Below are 24,240 nucleotides of genomic sequence, written 5' to 3'. Positions count from 1 at the left end.
TACTGTGTCCAGTTCTGGGTGCCACACTTCAAGAAATATGTGGACAAATTGGCAGGAGCCCAGAGGAAAGCATCAATAATGATAAACAGTGTCAAAATCTGAGCTCTGAGGAAAGGTGTGGGTTTTTTTGTTTGTTTTTGTTTTGTTGTTGTTTTTTTTTTTTTTTTTTTTTAACTGGGCATGTTAGTCTTGAGAAAAGAGGAGTGACTGGGGGCTCCCGATAAGTTTTCAGCTGTGTAAAAGGACAATGATCAGTTCTTCTCCATGTCCACTGAAACTAGAACAAGAGGTCACAGGCTTATTCTGCAGTGAGGGAGATTTAGATTAGGATATTTGGAAAAAAAATTCTAACTATAAGGTTAAAGTTCGGAAACAGGCTTCCAAGAGAGGTCATGGTGTCCCCATTACTGAAGGCTTTTAAGAAGAGGCTATAAACTCCTGTCATGGATGGACCTGCCTCAGTGAAGGGGGCAGGCCTAGATGACATTTCAAAGTCCTTTCCATTTATATTTCTAGGATTTTGTGTCAGGTGCTGCCAGGCTTTGCTTCAGGACTTCAGGGGCAAGAAAGGAGACCACCCGTTGTTTTTTGTTTTTAGCAAAGGGATCATCGGGAAATCAGTTGGAACTTAGTCATCCTTTCAGTAGCAATAACCCCTACTGCAGGATTCATAAATCTGACTTTGGCTAATCTAGCCTTCATATAGATATTGCTCAGGGTCTGCTAGGCAGTTTCCAAGCGAAGTTGAAGACATGGTGCTTGGCACTGCAGTGTGTGAACTATGAGAAGATGAAGACAAAGGGTGGTGGATAGGGATAGTTGCCATTAAGAATGAGTACCCTAAGTGTTTGAATTTTGTGCAATAGCACTCATTTAGCTGATGACATGATTGATGTTGCTGATGTCCAGATATAAGGACCCAATCATTCAGGGCAATTAAAAAAACAAACACCATATAAATTAACGAAGTCTCAAAATTAATGCTTAATGAGTGTAGTGTTAATTGCAAGTGACATGCCATTTGGATCAAGAAGGGATGTGTGTGTGTGGGGGGGGGCGTTTAACCTGGCCAAACAATCAACATTAATTTGAATCATTTTCTAAATTCCAGTAATTGAGTTCTTTGTTCCTCCTTTTTTTACAAAACTTTTCAGTGAAAAATCCATAAATAACTATTTGGGCTTATTGAAAGAACCCTTAAGTATTTTCAAATGTCTTACATCTGTCAAACATTGCATTTCTAGGATCAGTTATTTAAATTGTACCCCCAGAAATACATGTACACATCTTCTAAATTAGTAGTACAAATCTACCATATGATGTGCTATTAAAGAAAGGTTGTTTCATTTCATACATATGGTTTTTAGTTACAATATAGCTTCTTAATTTTAGAAAATGCAACACTGCCATCTGGTGTACTCTTGTGACCACAGTAGAAAATAAGTTTTAGCAGGAATGTGAATGTTTTTCTAGTAGCATAAATCTTTCACATTGAAAAGTAGCAAATAGACTAATTAACATAATGCTGTGTAAATATGTGGAATAATGAGTGGTTGAACAGATGAGTAACAGTTGTGAAATCAAAGTAGCATATGAAAGAAGTGGATGGTGGACTATGTCCCATGCATGTTCTGTAAGTCTTCTATTTCATTACTGTTTATAATATCTTTTGAAAAATAATTTTTTTGTCAAACTGGTTCTTCAGATACTTTAAAAAAGCAATTCTATATTTAGTCATTTCTACTAACATCCTGTACTACAATTATTCTTTTACCTGTTTACTTTACTAACATGGCGTTCAGTGACCGATTTTATTATTCTAAATCAGTTAATTATCCGAGCAAAAATTGATAGCCCCTTAGATATTCTTTGTAACAAATTGTTTTATACAAACTAATCTGTGTCACTTTTCTCACAAGATGCTTTTCACCTTGTTCTTGATATAATTAGTAACTTGCTTTGCCTGTTTTTTACAAGCACGCCTTTCATATAATGATTGAGGTAAGCTGTATTGATTTGTTTGTTTGTTTGTGGCACTTTGTGGTCATGTAAGACATTCTATTTCTTGTTGCTTTGATATAAATTAAGTTCTTTGCAATACTTTGTAGCGGTGCTCTCTGTAAGCATGCTGGGTCAAAATGTAAACTTATTCTGCTAAAAATTACTAGAATTTTTGTGCAATACAGTTGAATGTCTGTGGAGATTGATAATGGAATACACCACCTTTCACTTTTTTAGGTTCTAGGTCTGAATTTGGCATTTGAAATTTCAGTGGCTTATATGAAAGAAACAAATCACTTTAAAATGTCTGCACATAAAACTTCATTGACAATTGGCAGTTCCTTATTGGCGGTCTTCAGAGAGCCAAGTTCTAAATTGTTGTGGATACTGAACTTCACTCTCTTATAAGTGGTCTTGCTAATTCATAGTACAAACCCATTGGAAACATGATTTAGAGAAAATGGCACATTGCTTTTCACTGTTTTAAATAGCTTTCCTGCAAATTTCAAATTTGTAAAAAGTTGGTAGAGATTTCCTTCCACTTACACCATTGTTCAGCTTCAAATGAAAGTCTTCAGGTTCAGAAGAAATTAAAATAGGAAACTTATTATTACTTACCATGCATACATTTTTTCAACATTTACAGATATTTACTAATCTTTATTGCACCTTTGCCAAGATGCAGGGTTTGTTGTCTAAGCCATCTAAGACAGATGGCTATCCGGCCTCCTTTTGAAAACCTTCAGTGAAGGAGCATCCGCTACCTCCCTAGACGGTCTGTTCCATAGTCCTATTGTTCTTAAAGCTACAAAGTTTTTCCTGAGGTTTAATCTAAATCTGCTAGACTGTTATTTGAACCCATTGCCTCTTGTCCTGTCCTCTATGGCAAGAGAGAACTGTTATCCATCTTTTTTTAATGGCAACCTTCAAGTATTTGAAGAATGCAATCATATTCTCCCCCTCCCCCCCCACACACACTTAATCTCATCTTTTCCAAACTAAACATAGCCAGTTCTTCCAGCCTTTGCTCATATGGCTTGCATTCTATCCCTTTGATTATCTTTGTCATTCTTCTCTGGATCCTTTCCAGTTTGTCTAAGTCCTGTCTATAAATTGATGACCAAAATTGGACACACTACTCCAGCTGAGGCCTAACGAGCGCCGAGTAGAGTGGAATGATCACCTTTGTAACTTGCATGCTGTGCCTCTGTTAACGCAACCTAAAACTGCATTTGCTGCCCTTTTTTTTTTTTTTTTTTTACATCACCTTGCTAACTCACGTTGGGGTTGTGATCCGCCACAAATTCCCTGCTCCTCCTCTCCTCCTTTTTAAAGATGGTACTATGTTAGCCCTTGTCCAGTACCTATCTGTTATCCATGAGTTTGCAAATATTCCTGCCAGTGGCTCTAAGATTTCTTCAGCTAATCAGCACCCTGGGGTGAATAACATCAGGCCCTGCTGTCTTCAATTCATTCAAATTAGTAAGAAGATCCTATGTGTTCTTTACTTACCTTGATCTGCATCTCTTCCCCTTTTATTCTCTATGGTAACTTGATTAGTCATCTGGTCACATCATCATCTTTTTTGTAAGAAGGCTGAGGGCTTGTCGAAGCTACAAAATTAGGTCAATTTAACTAACTTAATTTAGGTCGACTTACAGCCACGGCAATTATTCAGTTGGCTATTGATGTCCATGCTACTCTCCTTCTACTGGTGGAGATTGGCTTCAACAGTATCACTTGCATAGGCTGAAGTGGAGTATTGTGGGGCACTGACAGACATGCGGGGCTGACAGCTGGAGCCCCCCACCTGATTCGGGGTGACAGCCCCAGCTGTGAGCCCAGCATGGACTCAATTTCACAGTACTGGAGCCTACCAGCAATGAAATTGAGATTCTTGTCAATTAAATGGCTCAGGACCCCAGGCTGCTGACAGAATTATAGCCAACAGCTGAAGTAAGTAATGCAACACAAGCACTGCGTTGCCCTAACTACACCGCGCTATGCCTCTTGTGGAGGTGGAGTTATGTTGGTGTAGCAGACTACTTACTTCAGCCAAAGCAGCATACTAGTGTAGACACTACAGTTATGTCAGTGTAGACCAGTGGTTCTCAACTTTTTTTTTTTTTTTTTTTGTGGACCACTTGAAAATTGCTGAGGGTCTTGGCGGAAAAGATCTTTCCAAATGTTGTTTTTACCATTAGTGAACTATTGTAAAGTTCCCGACCACCTTCATTTTTTGCAAATAATTAATCCCTGTTGGTCAGTATCAGATCCAAAATGAATGACCCTGTACTTGTTTCCTCCACATTCTGATTCTGAGCGTTGTCCCCTATACATGCTAAAAACTTGCAAGACATACTGTGTTTTTCTGTAATAGTCTTACAACAGATACCAGGGAAGTTAAAATACCCCATTAATACTAGCTCATATGTGTTAGCTAATCTTGTTACCTGGTTGTAGAATGCCTCATCTACTTCCTCTTCTTGATTTGGTGGTCTATAATAGATCCCCACCATAACATCGCTACTATTCTTTTCCCTTTTTATCCTCACCCAGTGACTCCCAGTAAGTCTGCTGCTCACTTCCTCTTGGACCTCGTCACAAGTGTAAACATTCTTGATGTACAGCACAATGCTTCCTCCTTTTTTCCCATACCCATCCTTCCAGAACAAGCTATATTCTTCAATACTGGTATTCTAACCAGGGGTGTTGTCCCACCAATCCTCTGTCTGTTTGCTTCTCCGGTATTTGCCTCTCCCTAGGTTCGCAACCATAGTCTGGTGCAGTATTTAACTCAAATTAGCTTTACGACTTATGGGAAAAGAGGAGCTTAAATGTCTGAGCTTTTTGCCTCCTAGTCAGTTCATCAACTTTTGTCTTCTGCTTACTAGGTTAGCCAGTCAGTTAAGCTTTTCAGAAAATTTAGAGCCCTTAAGGCTACAAAGATCTTTTGAAAAGATTATTTAGAAATAATTATGCCTGTGGCACCTAAATGGTTTGCATAAAATAGAACTAGTTGGGACTCTTCCAATGGAACATTTGTCTATTTGGAAAAAGTTGATTTTTCAAAAAGTGAAACACTTCATGGAAATATAGATTTTTGATGAAATTTTGCTTCAGGAAAAATGAAACTGAGTGTTCCATTTTGAACTCTTCAGAAAGGAATGTTTGGATTTTTTTGTTCAAAATTATTTATTTTCAAATTTTTTTAATACCCAAATAAAATTCTAAATTGCAATAAAACTTTTCACTTTTGTCAAAACAAAACATTTCAACCGAAAACTATTATTTTTTTCAGAATTTTGTTGTGTAGGAAACTGAATTTCTTTGTTTGTTTTCAGAATGATTTTTTTTTTTTAATTACAGAATTTCTTGGCACAGAAAATTCAGTTTCTGCCCTATTGAAGAATTGTATGTGTTCCACTGTGAAAACAAGAAAACATTTAATTAGAAGTTTTAATTAGTTTTTGTTGCGGAAGAAATACTCTGGATACTGTGATTTAATATAAATATCACAAACAGTGTGGAGAACACATTCTCCTATCTGTGTACTTTCTGAATTTTTTAAGAAGTATGTAGCATTTAGTGGTTAGGAAGTGAAGTATTGCAGTGGAATTGTTTTTAATCACTCTTAGTAAATGGAAGTTTTGAACATTCGCTTGCTATGTGGTAAAGAGCGAATTCAGAAAATCTTAAATACTTCTAGATTTGGGAGAGGAACATTGTTCTAATGTCTAAACAAAGAAAGCTAGATCTGTGCGCTATTGATCGCTTGGTTACAGAGCTGCTTTAATTTGGGCAACTCACTAGGGCGAAGACTTCAAAAATGGGTGCCTAAAGTTACACTTGTAAATCCATATTTAGGCATCCATGGGAACTGCTGAGTGCTCAGAACACTTGAGATAAGCCTACTAAATTGGTACGAAGATTTGGATTTACAAATAATTTCAGGCTTTAACCCCTCTGCCTTAATTTCTGCATCAGCAAAACTGGGATAACTTCTTCAAAGGTGTTTTGTAAAGGGATTTGAAATTATATGGAAGCCATTATAGGAGTGAAATTATACTTCATTGTGTTAGTGAATTTATCAATGAGACATAATTATTTCATTTTTAATGTCACATAGAAAATAATGTTAATGCCTAATCTTGGTGCTCTGTTTTTGTATTTACCAGGTTTATTTCTCTAATCAGCATTGTTTAAGTATTTTAAACATTTGTTTTAAGCATCCCTCATTCCCATGTTACTTTAAAGGTTCAGATTCTTACATGAAGGGTAACATTTACATGACTTAAGTGCTTTTGAAAATGGGACTTAGGTGTGTGTGAAAATTTTACCCTTTGTCTTTATTAGGGCTGTAGTTGTTCACTTCATTGCTATTGTAAAAATACTTGAAATTCTATCATAATTAAAGGTTGATTTTCATTCTCTTCGGTGCCTCTCTGCCTTCATATCTCAGAAGAATAAATATTAGAAATAGGTTAGGTTTCTATTTGTGTATTAATTCTCGGTGTGTCTGACGGAGTCCTGTTTCCTTCCTGTAAAAAAGGGTTAAAGATGGTTTGTTTTTGGCAGGATTTGACACCAAATGTTGTTTTAAATGCAATTGTCTTTATTTTTCTAATACTGTAGTTGTAGATCTCACACAGACTAGCTAGATTTCAATTATACACTTTTATCTGTTTTCAGGACCCTGGCCCACCACCACCTTCACCCTTGATGGGTCTGAAGCCTCTGCAATTGTTAGAGATAAAAGCTAGGGGAAGATTTGGTTGTGTCTGGAAAGCTCAGTTGCTAAATGAGTATGTTGCTGTCAAAATATTCCCAATCCAGGTATGTCAATGTTCTTGTTTTCCTATTGTAATGTAAAATATCAATATACGAAGCAAACTTTTCTGTATACAATAAGAAGTTGTCATCTCCCCAAATGTCAGTAACTATAAAAAATTAAGTTCTCAAATACAGGAAATGTTTGCAGCTCAAAAGTGAACAAGGCAGATGATGGCATATCTTTTAATTGAACTAAAAATAAGTTATAATTAAATGCAAAATATGTGCTCTAATTCAACATTGGGGAAATGGAGTTAAAAGTTAAAAAATTCAAGACAGAGATTCTGGTCCTGCAAACTCAAACATATTAGTAATTTTAAGCACTTTACTAGTCCCATTGCACCTGCTTCCATCCTCCTACTGGTTTTAGTAGTATTTAGCTGTTAGGTACTGAAAAAATGTGAACTTGCTAAGGAGAATTTTTGCTAATACTGTCTAAATTAAGTGGTCGTCATAATGAATGGCAATTGTTAGAGTAAATTGGTATCCTGAAAGAGATCCCAATAAAGTGGCTGTTCCAATTAGGCATGTCTCCATTAAGTGAAGTATACTGCAGTACTGGAAATGTTGAGCCATCAGCTGCATTTAGCCCTGCAGCTCTGGGGGGTCCTGTTAAATTGTTAGAAGTGCAGTCTCACTGGAAAGATCTTAAAGCACATTGAATTACATTAATCTGAGTGTTACAGTACTTAAAAATACACTTTACCAGTTAAGGAGGGGTGAGTTGTACTTACATTTTCTAATAGGTAGATCCATATTGACTTGCTGATAAAACACCTCTGTGGAGATCATCTTTCTCTAGTAGGAATTTCTCACCCCCAAATAAAATCCATTACACCTGGAACTTTGCTTAATTCAACTTAATGAAGAAAAATCTGTTCCCACTTTTAAAAATTATATAATCATCTTATTAAAACTTCTATTGAACATAATTTTTGAGCAATGATCTTCAGCGTCAGGGTGGTTAATATTGCTAGCATTATCAAGAGCCAAGCATTATATCTGGTGGGCAATATGCAAACCCTTCACTCAGCTGACAGTGCCCCAGGCCTGACCTTATTCCAGTGTGTGGTATCTATGGAGATTCATGCTGGTGCCAACCTGCATAGTACTGTTACAATAGACAAATTTCCATGGGAAACTACCAAATATAGTTTCCTTGTAACTTAAATTAGGTACATAAAGATTTATCCTATAATTTTATTAACTTTTTCTTGTTTTTGCCTGAAATATGTAGTGCAGATTTTAAATTACTTACCTAAATTTCAGACAAATACTTGTAATTTAAAATAATTTATCCAGTCTGTCAATATTAATATTTTGGAATGTGCCTTTCTTTCCATTGATTCAAATTTATACTGGGTCAAAACAGATTTTAATCTGTTATTATAGAAGGTCAGTTAACTTTTCAGAATGAATTACAGCAGCAAACTTGTGACTTGTAGAAGAGTGTTTTTTTTTTTTTTTTTTATCAGAATATAGTAAATGTACTAACCTAATATCTGTGCTTGATTAAGGACAAACAGTCATGGCAAAATGAGTATGAAATTTACAGCTTGCCTGGAATGAAGCATGAAAATATTTTACAGTTCATTGGTGCAGAGAAACGAGGCACCAGCATTGATGTAGATCTGTGGTTAATTACAGCATTTCATGAAAAGGTATGGTCAGTTTTGACAACAAATAATGTTTTTATCTATTTAGTTTCATTGTAATTTTATTAAAATCCTGTAGCCTATGAACAAGCTTAAAGAAAGGAAGGCTATATAATTTGGAATTCCAGACAATTTTTAAAAAGAACTGAAAGTAGTTTCACTTACCCAGCAATCCCTCCCCCATTTTTGTAGCTTCAGAGATCATTATTTTCCTCCCACCCCCTTCCCCATCCAAAAAGCTAAGCCAAACTAAAACAGGTTTTGTCCTAGTAGAGAAGCTGAAAAAGTCACTGGCATTGATCCTTACCAGAGGAGGAAGATGTTTTCTGAAACAACACAAAAATATAATTTTATCGGTGTTATATATATATATATATATATAGCAAAATAACAGCATTATTGTTACTACTGCCCCATCTAGCTTTTGTGATGTAACTTACATTTCTTGTAGTAGGATAAAAATATTTTCAAACATTTTTAATATTAGGACTTGTAAAATTAAAGCAGTGGTGTAATAGCATAAACAGCTAAGGGGAAATTGAGTGCTTTGCTATGACCCACGTAAAGTTAGGAAGGTTATTTCCTGTATCAGTCTTGTAAAAATCACATTTTTGATACCGATCTATTAAATTTATTTATGCATGTTATATCATACTAAACCAACAGATAAACATTTCCCTTTCTAAAAGGATATGGTCTAGTTAATTGCTCATGTCTGAATTTTTTTAAACTACTGCTGTTCTCTCTTAACAACCAAGATTACGGTCATTGAAGAACAGGAGAGAGAAATTTATCTTTTCCCCCCAATTTTTGTACATTTGTCAGCATTTGGTTTGTTAGCAATTCAGTTCTTCTTCGAGTGATTGCTCATGTCAATTCCATTCTAGGTGTGCACGCAACCATATATGCGGTCGTCAGAGATTTTTGCCATAAAGGTATCCAGAGGGTTGGCTGCGGCACTCTCTTGAGTGCCGCGCTCATGCATTGGTATATTAAGTGCCGCCAGCCCTACGCCCTCTCCGTTCCACCTTTCTGCCTGTGGTGGTTAGTCGGAGCGCCTTTTCCTTGCATAGCAAGGACTAGCGGTTTTGTCATTATTGTCTTCAAGCCGTAGGGCCTTATAAATAGTTTATTTCTAGTACAGTAACTCCTCGCTTAACACTGTAGTTATTTTCCTGGAAAATGCTACTTTAAGCAAAACAATGTTAAGCGAATCCAATTTCCCCATAAGAATTCATGCAAATGGGGGGGTTAGGCTCCAGGGAAATTTTTTTGCCAGACCTCCCCCCCTACATACACCTGATATAGATCTAGAATAAGTTTTAAACAAACAATTTAATACTGTACACAGCAATGATGATTGTGAAGCCTGTTTGAGGTGGTGGAGTCAGAGGGCGGGATATTCCGAGGGAATGCCTTACTGCTAAATGATTAACTAGCACTCAGCTGAGCCCTCAAGGTTAATATGTTGTTAATATAGCCTCATGCTCTACAAGGCAGCACAAAATGGAGGGAGGGGAGACAGCATGGCAGAGAGAGACTGAGATACACACCATGTGAGAGAGAGAGAGAGACACACATTGTCCCTTTAAGTACGCTGACCCCACTCTGAGTACTCGCTTTTTGTGTAGATTAGCAAGTTGAGACAGCAGCTGCTGCCAGCAAGCTACCTCCTTCCTGAGCCTTGTCATGTCCCGACCCCCAGCTCTGTGGAGATGGGGTAAAGGAGTGGGGAGGAGGACACCTTGACATTAGCACCTCTTCTTCCCTCCTCCTCCCCCCACAGCAAGCAGGAGGCTCCCAGGAGCAGCTCCAAGGCAGAGGGCAGGAGCAGCAGCACACAGCAGTGGGGGGAGGGACTGCTGAATTGCCAGGCAATTGATAGCCTGCTGGGCGGCTGCCACACAGGGAACTTAAGGGGGCTGTCAGTCGACCCTGGTTCCAAGCCCCCACCCGCTAGCTCTAACAGGCTACTCTTTCTGCAAGCAGTGGACAAAGCAGGTGGCTGCCAAACAACGTTATAAGGGAGCATTGCCCAACTTTAAATGAGCATTCTCTCTAATTGATCAGCAATGGGACGACGTTAAGTGAGGAGTTACTGTAACTAGTGTTTGAGTAGTGGTTAAGTAGCGTAGTTAGAAGTTAGAGTCCCAGCGGGGACTTCTCCCCAGGTGTGCATGCTCCAGGTTTTAAGCCCTGCTCGGACTGTAAATGTCCTATGGCTGTTAGTGACCCCCATAGCAGCTGCCTGAAGTGCTTGGGGGAATCGCATATGAGGGACAAGCATCGCATCTGTAAAAACTTTTGACCCAAGAACCAGAAAGAGCACATCACCCATTTGAAGGCCCTCCTCATGGAATCTGCTTTCTCTCTGGCTTCCGAGCCTTCCCGGCTAGACTCTACCCCCAGTACTTCGGCCTTGGTGCATAGTGCACCCCCAGCACCAGGCTTTGCCTGGCATCACTCTCTGTTGCCAGTGCCCAAAAAGAAGTCCAAGAAAGGCCATGGGGTATCGGGCAAAGGACCCAGTTTAGGCTGCTAGCCAACACTGGAGCCGTATGGGCCTGTCCGCCCCCCGCCCCCCAATGGGGACCGCAGTCCTGGGAGCTGCTGATCCCCAGAGCCGAGACAAAGCGCTCTGTCTCCACGCTGCAGATCTCCGGCTTCACAACCCAGGTCCTCTGCAGGTCTTCCTAGATAACTAGCACCGTGATCGTGGTCTCCGCCCTCTTGATGTGGATCACCCGGGGGGAGATGCTGGTCACTGTATCCCCAGCACCATTCACCCTCCCGCTGGTCTTATCGGCACGGATCCCTATCCCCCGCACCGTGGGAACAGTCTTCGTTGCGGTACCAGTCCCACCACCCTGTACTGGTCCTATTCAAAATGCTGGTCTCTAACAGCAACAGTTAGTTGCCAGATGCAGGCATCGACAGCCCCACCGTGGTCACGGGAAGAGGATTCCTCCAGCATGGAGAGGGAATTCAGCTCCTCGTTGAGGCATCACAAGTGTGATTGGGCACTCAAGGCTGTGTCGGCCTCTGTGATGTGAGCTTCGCAACATGGCCATTGGCCAGCACAGTGGCCCTACTGGAGTACGTGGGGCATGTCTGTGATGCCAGTGCCCTCTCTGAAGCCTCAGAGTAACAGCTGACGGCACCATCGGCACCAGGCTCGGTGCACAAAGTCCACTCAAAGGTCAGGGTAGAGGAGTGAGTGCCCACCCCAAAACCCCGCACATACCTAGAATAGAATGGACATGCGTAACACATCTCAAAGAACAACAGTTACAAAAGATAGGTAACCGTTTTTTCCCCTTGAGCAATCAATCCATTTTCTCCTTTTGTGTGGGCTTTACTCACAGCCACAGGTGAGACACAGACACTTCTCTGGTTTTTAAAAAATGATATTTAAAACCCAAAAAGTTGGCACAGGGAATTCAAGAGTAGTGTAGTATCTGAAAATATTTTTAACTCGTTTATAATTTGACTAGACTTTTAGCTCATAATATGAGAAAAGGTAAAGAAATGATCTCTCGCATAGATCCCCTCACTCTAAAAAAGGGCTCTGAATATCAATGTAATGCTTGTGAGAAAGTACATACATAATTCAACATTATTAGGGTTACCATATTTTGTGCCTCCTAATGGAGGACACTCCCGGGGGGGCCGGCCCTGCCCCCAGCCCCGCCCACGCCCCCGCCCCAACTCCGCCCCCTCCCAAAGTCTCCGCCCCCTCCCCTGCTTGAAGCCTGAAGCAGGTAAGGTAAGGTAAGGGGCGGGGGAGGGAGAAGGAGGCGCGGCGCGGCCCAGGCTGGCCCCCGGCGGCTCCAGCCTGGGTCGGCTCGGGCCCTGGCCGACCACCTCCGGCGCACCCCCCGGCTCCCAGCCCCGCGGCCCGGCTCCCAGCCCCGCGGCCCGGCTCCCAGCCCCGCGGCCCGGCTCCCGGCTCCCCGGCCCGGCTCCCCGACCCCGGCCCGGCTCCCGGCTCCCAGCCCCGCGGGCCCGGCTCCCCGACCCCGGCCCGGCTCCCAGCCCCGTGGCCCGGCTCCCCGACCCCCCGACCCCGGCCCGGCTCCCGGCTCCCAGCCCCGCGGGCCCGGCTCCCGGCTCCCAGCCCCGCGGGCCCGGCCCCGTGGGCCCGGACCGGCCCGGCACTGCGACCCTGGCCCGGCCTGGCCCCCGGCCCGGCTCCCGGCCGGGCACCATGCCCCCGGCCCCGCACAAAGAGGCCCCGGCCGAGCCTCCCGATTTTCCCGGACATGCTCGGCTTTGGGGGATTTCCCCCCGGACGGGGATTTGAGCCCCCAAAAGCCGGACATGTCCGGGAAAATCCGGACGTATGGTAACCCTAACATTATGCTTGGGGGTGGATCCACAAAACTCTTGACTTTGTGCCCAGAAAATCGAATCACCCTGTTTTGAAAGCAAAGAAATTCCAGCATTTATCTCCAGCAGTGTGTTTAACTTGTAATATCTAATTTTTTTCTTTGACTGTTCTTTTACAGAATAGTTTCTTAATATCTATTATAAATTGTCTTCCTTCATCTCTATTCTTTTTTAGTTTAAAAATTTTCACAGTTGACTCCCATTTATTTAATCTTCTAATAAATGAGGGTCAATGCCAAAGAAGACATTTTCACATCTTTTTAATTTTATTAAATTGTTTGGTTATTGTATGAACTATAGATATATCCTGTAAGTGTTTGTTGTGTTAAGAGATGACCAATTGGATTGGAAATTATACCTTTTTTTCTAAATACCAACAGTTTATACAGTAGAACCTCAGCGTTACAAACACCTAGGGGATGAGGTTGTTCATAACTCTGAAATGTTCGTAACTCTGAACAAAACATTATGGTTATTTCAAAAGTTTTTACAACTGAACATTGACTTAATACAACTTTGAAACTTTACTATGAAGAAGAAAAATGCTTCTTTTAACCATCTTAATTTACATGAAACAAGCACAAAACAGTTTTCTTACTTTGTCAAATCTTTTTTTAAACTTCTCGTTCTTTTTGCTAAAAAATAAGGGAGAGTACTCATGGCACTTTAGAGACTAACATTTATTTATGCTCAAATAAATTTGTTAGTTTCTAAGGTGCCACAAGTACTCCTTGTTCTTTTTGTTGATACAGACTAACACAGCTACCACTCTGAAACCTTATTTTTAGTAGTTTAACACAGTACTGTACATATTTGTGTTTGGGGAGGGGGAGAGGAGGGAAGGTTTTTTTTTGTTTGTTTTTTGGCTCTGCTGCTGCCTGACTGTGTACTTTCGGTTCCAAAAGAGGTATTTGGTTGACTGGTCAGTTTGTAACTCTGAGGTTCTACTGTATATGTAATCCTGCATGCTATGTATATAGGTTTATGAAACAGATATGATTCTTTGTATCTGTGTTCTGGGTACAGTTTATCATTAAGAAAATCTCTCCTTAAGGGGAAAGAATACTGAGATTTACTTTAATTGTTTTTCCCTCCGCTGTACAGGGTTCATTAACTGACTTTCTCAAGGCAAATGTGGTTTCTTGGAATGAGCTGTGTCATATTGCCGAAACTATGGCTAGAGGTTTGGCTTACCTTCATGAGGATATACCAGGTCTGAAAGATGGACATAAACCTGCTATATCCCATAGGTATACTATATTTCAGATATTGCCTATTATCTCATGTAGTAAGCTTTAGCTTTATCATGTGTACAGACATAGAACAATATGGCCATGAAATACTTTATAGTAGCTAAAATAAACATTTAAAATCAGATTAAGTAAAACAGCACTGCAACTTTGCACTTTCAAGAAAAATCTGTTCTAGATAACTTAAATATTTTTATAATTTTGAAATGCAGCTGTTTAAACTGCAAGTTAATGTGTCTGATTTAAAGCGTTCTGTGATTATAAATGTGAAGTGAATTACTACTGAAAATGACACAACTACTCTCAATGTGAGATATCCAGTAAGCTGCTTAGGAAGCAGATCTCCACATATTTCATCTATCTCTTCATGTCCAGATGACTACACTGTATCTACAGGCTGAGAATAGATACTTAATGCCAGTATTTCAGTATACAGTCAACTCTACTTTGCATTTACTATAGTACCTACTCAGTTCCCTGCGCTTGAGGTTATGCATATACCTGGATCTCAAAAGTAATTAGGCCTTGTTCTGTACCTCTAATGTGAGTTTTATCATGGACTTATGTGAGTATCAGAGCCTTAAACCACCACCTGAGTTCTGTATGGGTGGAACCCTGAACTTGTCTGGAGTCAAATTTGACTTAGTTAGGTACTTGCTTATGTGCTTAGTTGGGTAGGGAAGCGGTTGGGAAACTCCTTGTAACTGTTAGAGGCATGTTGACTCTACTCTCTATTCCTAGTTAATCCACCTTCCTACAGTTGTGAAAGCAAATGCGTTCTGTGATTATAACTGTAAAATGTTAGTATTTTCTGTAGGTTCGCTTTATAATTATACCCAGACAAATAACTTAGTTATGGTGAAAATTAGACTACAAAGCAGTAACTTAAAGATACCTACATCCCTATGCTTGAGGTTAGAATAGAATTAAGATATGACTTAAACCTAAAAATTTGAAAGTACAGAATTTCACAAAGTACCCCAAAACCTTAACTATACCTCCTTTAGTGATATCAATTAACCTTTCATTTTTCCTCTATTCCTTTAATGCCTGCTTTGTAAGATGTATTTTGGGATCAGGAGGTTGTCCCCCTTTTTTTGTTTTGTTTGTTTGTTTTTTAGCTTGAGTGCACAGTTCATGACTCAAATTTTGAACAGTCACTATCTTTGTACAGTTTGTAGGTGAACTGCTGAAAATGCGCATCACCATTGGTTTACTATCTCCATTGTGTACACGCTAGCTCCAAGTATGACCTGTAGATTGTCTGATATTACAGAACTGTGATCTAATTGGAACACCTTCTAGAGAGTGATGAGCACCTCAAACAATCAGGTCCCTATTTAGCAGTTGGAATGACTGCCCATATTCTCCTATTTCATTTAATCAGGAATTTGGAAAGTAGGCTTTGTGGAGTGACAGTAACAGTTGGTGTCCTGGTCCATGACTAGGGCTCTTAGGCACTACAGTAATAGAGTTTGCAGTTACTGGAGGTTTATTCTAGCTCTGGATTTCCTAGCTCTTAAGGGTTTTTACCCTGAAGTTATTGAAATGTACTCTTCACCTTCAGAAAATTGGGAGTTTTGAGGGGCTAGGGAGTTGGTGAGAGTGGGATGCAGAGAAGGGGGGAGTTGGTCTGGAAAATCACTCTTAAAAATAGTGTGAATATGTGACTGGTGTGAGGTGGAAGATAATTAAGACACGGCATGAAGCTAAAATGGGTTCTTGCACCATTTGTATGATATTATACTCCCAGTGTAGTTACTATGTACATATTTACATTAGTAATGTCTTAAACCAGTCTTTCCAAAACCCTTGAAAGTGACACCCTGCTTCAGGAAATAAAACCAATCCCATCTCACTGTATGATGGGGCTATACATTTTCTGGTCTGCCATCCGCTTTGGGAAACATTGATATAGGTCTTAATCATGTATTTCCTTCTCCTTTCTTGCATGGTTTCAGCAATGAAATAGTTAAGTGTTGGTATTTAAAATATTAACTGGGCACCTGAATTGCCATCAACTTAAATGGGCAGTTCACACCACAGAGCTATTGTTTCAGACATTCTGGCAGATAGATGATTTTATATCTGTTACAGCTTACTTCACATTTTGAAGATTTTCCTTGCAATCTAAGACTGAATTTAAAATAAACAAAGAAAACCACCACTCTGGAGAGCAAATGAGATATTAGAGTGTTCTCCGGAACTAGTCTTTACCTAGTTGGCATGCTCCAAGCTTTGGGGAATCACTGTCTTAAGAAGTTTTTCGGGTAAATAAGAATTTTCAAAATCGGTACATGTCTCAAATATATAAAGATGCTATTTATTATCCAAACACTTAATTTTGATATATTTTAATTTAATAAAAAGTACTGAATCAGTTCCGTATATAAGCAGGACATTTGTGCTGCTTTTATGTGCCAGCTAATACATGTCTAACATGTCAGACTTGTGCATTCTAATCTTTGGTGGTCCTATAAGATTGTAGTATGTGGAGTTCTCTTTGTTTGTCAGACTTAATTATTTAGTTAAAGGAGAATGGAAAAATGATTGGCAATCCTTTGATTTGAGGATGATCTCTACCATGGATTTACATATGGGTCCTGAGATGACTCAGGAGTCCGATCCTGGAACAGCAAATCCACCCACAGTAGGTACAGACATTTTGTGGCAGGCCAGTGGCCTGCTGGGAGAAAGTTTATATTTTTTCTTTCCTCCCCTCTCTCCTTTCAGCTTCAAGGGCCACACACTTCTTGAAGCAGGCCACTGCCTGATGGAGGATATTGGGGTTGGCCACTGCCTGATGGAGGTGCCATTGGGGTCAGTTGGTGGCTTGCTCTTCCCAGCTTGTGATGTCCAAATCAGTTTTCTTAAGATACGCTTTCAGTGTGTCTTTGTAGCATTTCCTCTGACCACGACAGGATCTCTGACCATGGGTGAGCTGAGAGTAGAGGACTTGTTTTGGGAGGCGAGAGTCTGGCATCCGCACACAATGTTCACTTCAGTGAAGTTGGTGCATGAGGATCATTGCTTCAATGCTGGTGACATTCGCTTCAGGGAGGATGCTGGTGTTAGTGCAGCAATCTTGCCACTTGACGTGAAGGATCTTCTGGAGATATCACTGGGGATATCTTTCCAAACTCTTGAGGTGCTGTCGATAGGTCACCCAGGTTTCACATCCATAGAGGAGTGCAGGAACAACAACTGTAATATAGACCTGGATCTTGGTGTCCTGCCTCAGGTCACAGTCCATGAAAACGTATCAGAGCAATTTCCCAAAGAAAGCACTTGCACACTGGATCCTGTGCTGGATCTCACTGTCAATTTTTGCAATTTGGGAAAGTTGGCTACCGAGGTAGCAGAAGTGCTCAACTGTCTCTAGAGTCTGACCCTAACTGGTGATTTGTGGTGGGTCCTGTGTAAGGCCTGAAGCAGGTTGATAGAACACTTTAGTCTTCTCAATATTGAGTGAGAGTCCTAGGCTTTGGTAAGCATGTGCAAGAAAATCCAGTATGGTCTGAAGGTCATTTTCAGTGTGTGCGAGGATGATAGTCATCAGCAGACTGAAGGTCAGTAATGGATGCCCCGAAGACTTTCTTAGACTTTGAGCAGAGATGTTGAAGATTAAAGAGACGCTCATCCATTCTATATTAAATGTCAACTCCACTGGGAAGGTGATCTTTAACAAGGACCAAAATGACTGCTAAATGAATGGAAAACAGGGTTGGGGCAACAACACATCCTTGGTTAACCCCAGTTTTGATGACGAAAGGTTCCATCTCGGGCGATTACAGAGAACAGTGGCAGTCATCTGATCATGGAGAAGCCTTAGGACAGTAATAAATTTTGGAGGGCAGCCAAATCTGGCCAGCACCTTCCACGGGGCTTTGTCAAATCAATGAAAGCCATGTACAGGTCATGATTTTGCTTTGGAGATTTTTTTCCTGGATTTGGTGTGCAACATTGGTTGTCCCGTGGGATGGTCTAAAACCGCACTGAGATTCCAGCAATATTTCCTCAGCAATGGGAAGTAATTGGTGTAAGAGGATATGGGCAAGAATTTTCCCTGTTGTAGATAGCAAGGCAATGCTTCAATAGTTTCCACACTCTGACTTATCTCCTTTCTTAAAGATTGTAACAATGTTAGCGTTTCTCAAGTCTTCTGGAATCTTCTCATTTTACCAGATATGAGGAAAAAGTTTGTGGAGCTTCCCTACCAGTTCTTCACCTCCAAATTTTTAGACTTCAGCTGGTATGCCATCTGGCCCTGCTGCCTTGTTGTTCTTAGTTTGCATAATGTCTCGAGTTACTTCTTCGAGGGTGTGGGGGGAGGAGGGGAGAATGAGCAAGAGATTCTCTTTCATGTCTTTGAGCTATAGATTCGATATTGGCATCAGAGACAGTTGACTCACAGTTCAGGAGCAACTCAAAATGCTCTTTCCATCTGGCTTTGGCTTCGCTGTCCTTAAAATATGTTGACCCAACTTGGGCTCCGAGTGGTGTGGGTCCATGGGAAAAATGGGCCATAAATGGACCTTATTGCCTGAAAGAAACTCTTCATGTCATGTTTATCAGCATAAAGCTCAATCTCCTTGGCCTCTTCTCACCACAACTTATTTTTGATGTCATGGATTTTCCTTTGGGCTTCAGCCTGGAGTTACTTATACAACTTTCTTTTGCTGGTGTGATATGTTGTTTTGCCACATGTGATGAGCTTTTATTTTCTGGTCAAGCAGGCCCTGAATCTCAGCATCATTCTCATCAAACCAATCTTGATGATGGCGGGTGACATAGCCAGTGGACTCGGCACATGCTGAGAGAATGGCACTCTTTAATCCCTTCCACAGATTTTCATTATTGTCAGCTGTAGGCATAGCGGCAAACTTCTCTTTGAGACACTGCTGAAGTTTCTCCTGAGTCACTATATCGTCAAGGGACTTGACGTTGAATTTCTTTTGTACTGTTTTTGCCTGCTCATGATTCCTTGAGGCGATCTGGAAATTCATGATTGATCGAACAAGGCGATGGTCTGTCCAACAGTCACCAGTTACATGCATGACCCTCATGATGTGGACATCCTTCCAATCTCAAGCTCTAAAAGTAACATAGTCAAGATGGTGCCAAAGCCTGGAGCGAGGGTCTCTCCAGGTGGTCTTATACTTCTCACTTTGTCTAAAGAGGGTGTTTGTGACGATCACACCATGTTCTACGCATTTTCTCAGGAGGAGGATGCCGTTGGAGTTAGCCTTTCCTACTCCTTCTTTTCCGATAGTGCCATTCCAGAGATCTGACTTGTGCCCGACTCTAGCGTTAATATCTCTGAGGAGAATGATCTCCTCCTCCTCCTCCTCCTTGGGAATGTTGGTCAAGACTCTGTCAATATCTGTATAGAATTGTTCCTGGATATCCTCGATAGAATCCAGCGTTGGGGCCTATGCACTGATAACAGCAGCAGACTGGTTGTTGCTGAGCTCAAGACGAAGTCATAAGATGTTTGATTCCTAAAGGAAATTTTATAAGCTGACTGACAGATTTATTCCTGATTGCAAAACAGACACTATGAATGCACCTGTCCTCTGAAGATTTTCCTTTCCAGAAAAAGGTGTAGCCTCCACCTTCTTCTCTCAGTTGACTTTCATCTGGGTGCCTTGTCTCATACAGGGCAGTGACGTTGATGTAATATCTCACAAGTTCCCTGGTGACAATAGCAGTTCTTTCTGGCTGTACATTATCTTTGTTATCCATCAGGGTGCGAACATTCAAAGTAGCAAAAGTCATTCTTTTTATAGCTTCACAGGCAGAGTGATCCCATTGGATGCAGTAATCCAGCCAGGAGTGTATGAGAGCCTAGGTTTAGGGCAACTTTTCTAGTCCTCTCACCGTGGGGTGAGCAGAGGGGATCCTAAAGTAGGGTTACCATATTTTAATTTTTAAAAAGGAGGACACTCCATGGGGCCCTGGCCCTGCCCCAACTCCGCCCTTTCCCCGCCCCCAGCCCTGCCCCAACTCTGCCCCCTCCCCTGAACGCTCCGCCCCCTGCTCCTCCCCCTCCCCTGCTTCCCGCGAATCAAATGTTCGTGGGAAGCCTGAAACAGGGAGGCAGCAGGTAAGCTGGGGCGGGGTGCAGTGCGGCCCAGTCCGGCCCCCCTGGCCGAGCGGCTCCCTCCGGCGGCCGGCCGGCCCAGGCCAAGAGGCTCTGGCCCCGGCGTCTCCTGCCCAGCTCGGGCCCTGGGGCCCCCCAGCCCCTGCCAAGCACCGCGCCGGCCCCAGCAGCCCCAGCCGAGCACCGCCGGGCCCTCCCTCCCTATTTTCCCGGACATGTCTGGCTTTTAGGGATTTCCCCCCGGACGGGGATTTGAGGCCCAAAAAGCTGGACATGTCGGGGAAAATCCGGACGTATGGTAACCCTATCCTAAAGAGGACTTCTCAGTTGCAACAGTAGCTGCCGAATTGCACCCATCTCAGTCCAGGTGCCAGACAACCATCTAACTATCACCGCCTACATGCAGATTCGTAGCTAGGGATTGCCAGATTCACTAATCCTGTCCCCGTCACCACTAGTCCATTGCCGCAGGGCTTGAAAGATTGGAAAGATATTATTTCCCATGGTAGAAGCCTGCGCATGACTTCCTTTAATGTGGGGAAGCTGGTGCGGCTACAGCGACCACATGATCATGACAAGTTGGAGGTCTGGGACCCAGTGGCAGGGAAAGTCCAGGACGAGTGAAGATCTCCACTTGCTGCAGCCTTCATCCGCTTTCACAGCCGTTGAGATCCAAGGACCTTCTTCCACCTGATCCACTGTTGAGGACTTGGGGGAATTGGACTGTGCTTTGTCTGGGATCTCCCCTCAGACCTGTTCCCCTTGGGAGACCCTACCAGGAACATGAAACTCCCGACAACTTAGCTCTGAAGATCATTGGAACACGCAAGCCCCTTCACCACAACAAGGTGTGACAGTCCCCAAAGAAGAATGGAAAAATAAAACTAGTATGTAAATGCTTGTATTTTCAAAACTTTGGGAATTTGATGACAATTAAAAATAACCTTGTCCCTTCAGTCTGTCTCTCCCTTCTAAGATTCTGTTTCCCCTGTTATCTTCAGCGGATGTGCTGTTTTGAAGTTGTGATTTTTTTTTCTATTAAAAAGTTTAGCCTTTTTAAGATGCCAAAAGCAACCTAGATGCCTGCAAGGACATGCTGAAACAATAGCCTGAGGGCTGCAGAAGCCTTTTCAGAAGCAGGGGGTTTTGTTTGCCCCAAGCAAGTACTCTAACAAATATTACCTTCAACAATCTGAGTGCTCTTTTCAAAAAATTATATACACACTGTTTAAACAGCTCCCATTTTGAAGAAATAAAAAATTAAGTTCCAGGACTGTCATGGCAGCATTGAAAAAGAGAAAGGTAAAGAAAAGAAGGCTGAATTTTGAGGAGGGAAGAAATCCGCGTTAGTTTCCTGCAAATCAGATACTCCTAGAAAAGCAGTAGAAGGATACTTGAAGAGGGCAAAGGGCGATGTTTTACTATCTCCTTGCACAACATACATTTATGTTCAGTGTGCCCAATTTTTTTTTAACGGTAATAGTGTTATAATTGAGATTTTAATTACAGAAAAAAATCTCCTTATTCTGCTTCCACATTCAGACAGAAATCATCACTTCTAGTCTGAGAGCAAGCATGAGAATTTTTAGCTTCAAAGGTTGTTTTTGCTCCTAGTTTTCAGAAAAATCATTAATCTGGAAAAGGTCTGATAATAGAAGTATCTCTACTTAACCAGATGATAAATTGATTACAGGATGTGTTCTGGTGACCATGGTTGGTGGTGATGTTATATTTTCTATTTTTGCATATTTAAATAATGACCCTATTCAGCTAATCAGCATGGTGTAATCAGTATCTGTAGCTATATTGTAAAATGTTCTTAAAATTACCTAAATGCATGTTTACACAAGCCCAAACATACTTTTACCCTTCAAACAAAATAAGCAGTACCTCTCATAAGTTTGATTTTTAATAGGCACATCGATAGAAGAAAATGTGAATAGATACTCAAGTAAATTTCACCCTTGGAGTTCCTCTATGTTCGCAGGAGCTGATCATCAGTCCTGTGTCCCCATTGCTATCCTTCCAAATTGGAACGAGTAAATGGGTCTCTTTTTAGAACGGATTGCTGAATTGTAACCCCTTGTATCAATGAAAGATATTCTCTCCTGTTGCAGAATTCAGAGTTACCGCTGCAGTGCTCCTAGCTGCAGTTGACCCAGGTAGTAAAAGCCCATAATTAAAAACTGAACATGGATGAAAATACCACCGTGCTTGTCTTTTTTTTTTTTTTTTTTTTTTTTTTTTAAGTAATCTGTCTTTAGTCAGAAGAGTAGTATCACTCTGTCCAACACATCTGCTTTCTAAGAATTTTCAAGTCATGTTGGTTTACTTTTTGCCAAAGTTTTTTACTACTGATAACACTACAGAATTGATGGAGGTATGGATAAGTGAGTGTGCAGTCTGTCTGGATCATCATCAGATTTTTCAGCTACAATAAGTTCTGATTGTATAACGTGAAACTTTTTTGGAAGTGGTATAATGAGAGAAGAGGTAGTTACCCATTGAGCTCCGTTCTGGGAAGGAAGAGAGCTGCCCATTGGGGCTCAGGGAGAGCAGTGTCTGAAAGGTCTAGGCCCCTCAGGTGGGGAGTAGTGCTGGGAGCTGCTGGGAGTCCGTGCTGCTGAGTGAATAAGCAGCAATTTCTTCTCTATGGCAATATTGCTCTGTAAACTTGGAGAATCTGGAGACTTGTAACAAGTGGCGGATGAAGTGAGCCACTCTGAAGGCAGTCATATCATCCAAGTTGGACTGAGGCCTGACTGACGTAGAATCATTCCTCCTTGGTAGGAGTTTGTGAAGCTTAAATAGAACTTTTAAGATGAAAGCGTTGATTGTTTTGGAGAGGAGCTCACTCTCTCCCCTCTGTAGAGAGTTGCAGTATCACTGTAGTGATTGCTTAGTGGTGAATGAGCTGGGAAGGAGCTCTTTCTTCTGCTCTTTTGGGATTAACAGAATGGCCCTAAAGACCGTGAGCTCTATTCAACACTTCCCCCAAAGGTGAGAAATTTAAAAGCATGTAGGCATTCCCCTTGAAGATGGTCTGCTCTCCTTCTCCCTCTCCCCCATTCTTCCCTCCCGCCTCGATTGTCCTGGGTATCCTCATCTATTGCAGTCTAAATTAACTGTCTTCTCTGAGAAGCAAACTCTCCTACTCTCTGTCTGGGGTTTGGCTCACTAAGGAACTTGTAGATAAGGATCTTGTGAATAGCAGGAGCAATAACTGTGAACCTGTATCATCAGACTTGGTGGATTATGACCATCTTTATTTTAATTATTCACAGTTCCCATTGGTTTTCTTTGTTGAAACCTCTTGTGGAGGCATTAGCGAGTATTAAGAGCTCTTTGAACGAAAAATTCTGTTGGGTGGATTATGAGAGGATTGGTCTAACAGGCAAGCTAGATGCCCCCCACTGCTAATTGAGATCTGGAGAAGGAAGAACCTAAAATTATAAATAATTTCTCTCATATTGATGATAGGAATATACAGAGCTTTATTACTGAGTTAAGGCTAAACTAAGAGAAATTGACACCTTCTTTTTGTCATCGTCGTCCTCTTGCCTTACCATACACAGGTTCTCTGAGGTTTCAGAAATCCTGTTTCTTGGTTTAAATACTTCCAAGAATAAGTTTTTTTTCCCAGGGGGATTATATTCAGGCAGACAGCCCCTTACAGATATTGATCTAAATCAGTTACAAGTTGATAAGGTTCATTTGGCATTTACTATCTAACTCTTAAGTTTATAAGGCACCTTTATTTTTGAAATGTGCATGAGGTGGGAGATGGAATTTTTTTATATTGGCACATAGCTTCTAGAATTTGGAATTTGAGGAAACCGCTAAAGCTCCGAGGTGTCTTCATCTCTAGAGTAGAAAACACGCTTGAGAGATTCTTGCTCTATAGGACATTCTCAAAAATATAAGGTATAATTCTTCGGATCTACTAGAAGAGTCTGGTTCTTATTTATCTTATGAGAATACATCTCAGGATTTTACATCAGCTTTTCCT

At 41.3% G+C, this 24,240-nt stretch overlaps 2 protein-coding genes across 3 annotated transcripts in view; one reads left to right on the top strand and one right to left on the bottom strand.

The window, feature by feature from the left end:
• ACVR2A (activin A receptor type 2A) overlaps positions 1 to 24,240 on the top strand; it is a 113,496-nt gene that overhangs the window by 75,153 nt on the left and 14,103 nt on the right. The window contains exons 5-8 of one of the 2 annotated variants that reach the window (XM_054044448.1): positions 1,978 to 2,001; positions 6,694 to 6,837; positions 8,352 to 8,495; positions 13,983 to 14,128. In XM_054044448.1, coding sequence (XP_053900423.1) covers positions 1,978 to 2,001; positions 6,694 to 6,837; positions 8,352 to 8,495; positions 13,983 to 14,128 — 458 coding nt within the window. The remainder of the gene's footprint in view (positions 1 to 1,977; positions 2,002 to 6,693; positions 6,838 to 8,351; positions 8,496 to 13,982; positions 14,129 to 24,240) is intronic. The other variant, XM_054044449.1, reaches the window with a different exon arrangement.
• ORC4 (origin recognition complex subunit 4) overlaps positions 6,162 to 24,240 on the bottom strand; it is a 90,623-nt gene continuing 72,544 nt past the window's right edge. Inside the window, exons 14-15 of the mRNA XM_054044452.1 lie at positions 8,797 to 8,815; positions 6,162 to 6,542 (exon numbers count right to left, since the gene is read on the bottom strand). Coding sequence (XP_053900427.1) covers positions 6,505 to 6,542; positions 8,797 to 8,815 — 57 coding nt within the window. The 3' untranslated portion in view covers positions 6,162 to 6,504. The remainder of the gene's footprint in view (positions 6,543 to 8,796; positions 8,816 to 24,240) is intronic.

Source organism: Malaclemys terrapin, chromosome 11 (genome assembly GCF_027887155.1).
Source record: "Malaclemys terrapin pileata isolate rMalTer1 chromosome 11, rMalTer1.hap1, whole genome shotgun sequence".
Lineage (NCBI taxonomy): Eukaryota > Metazoa > Chordata > Testudines > Emydidae > Malaclemys > Malaclemys terrapin.
Note: the sequence above shows the minus strand (reverse complement) of the source record. Positions and strands in the feature narration are given on the sequence as shown.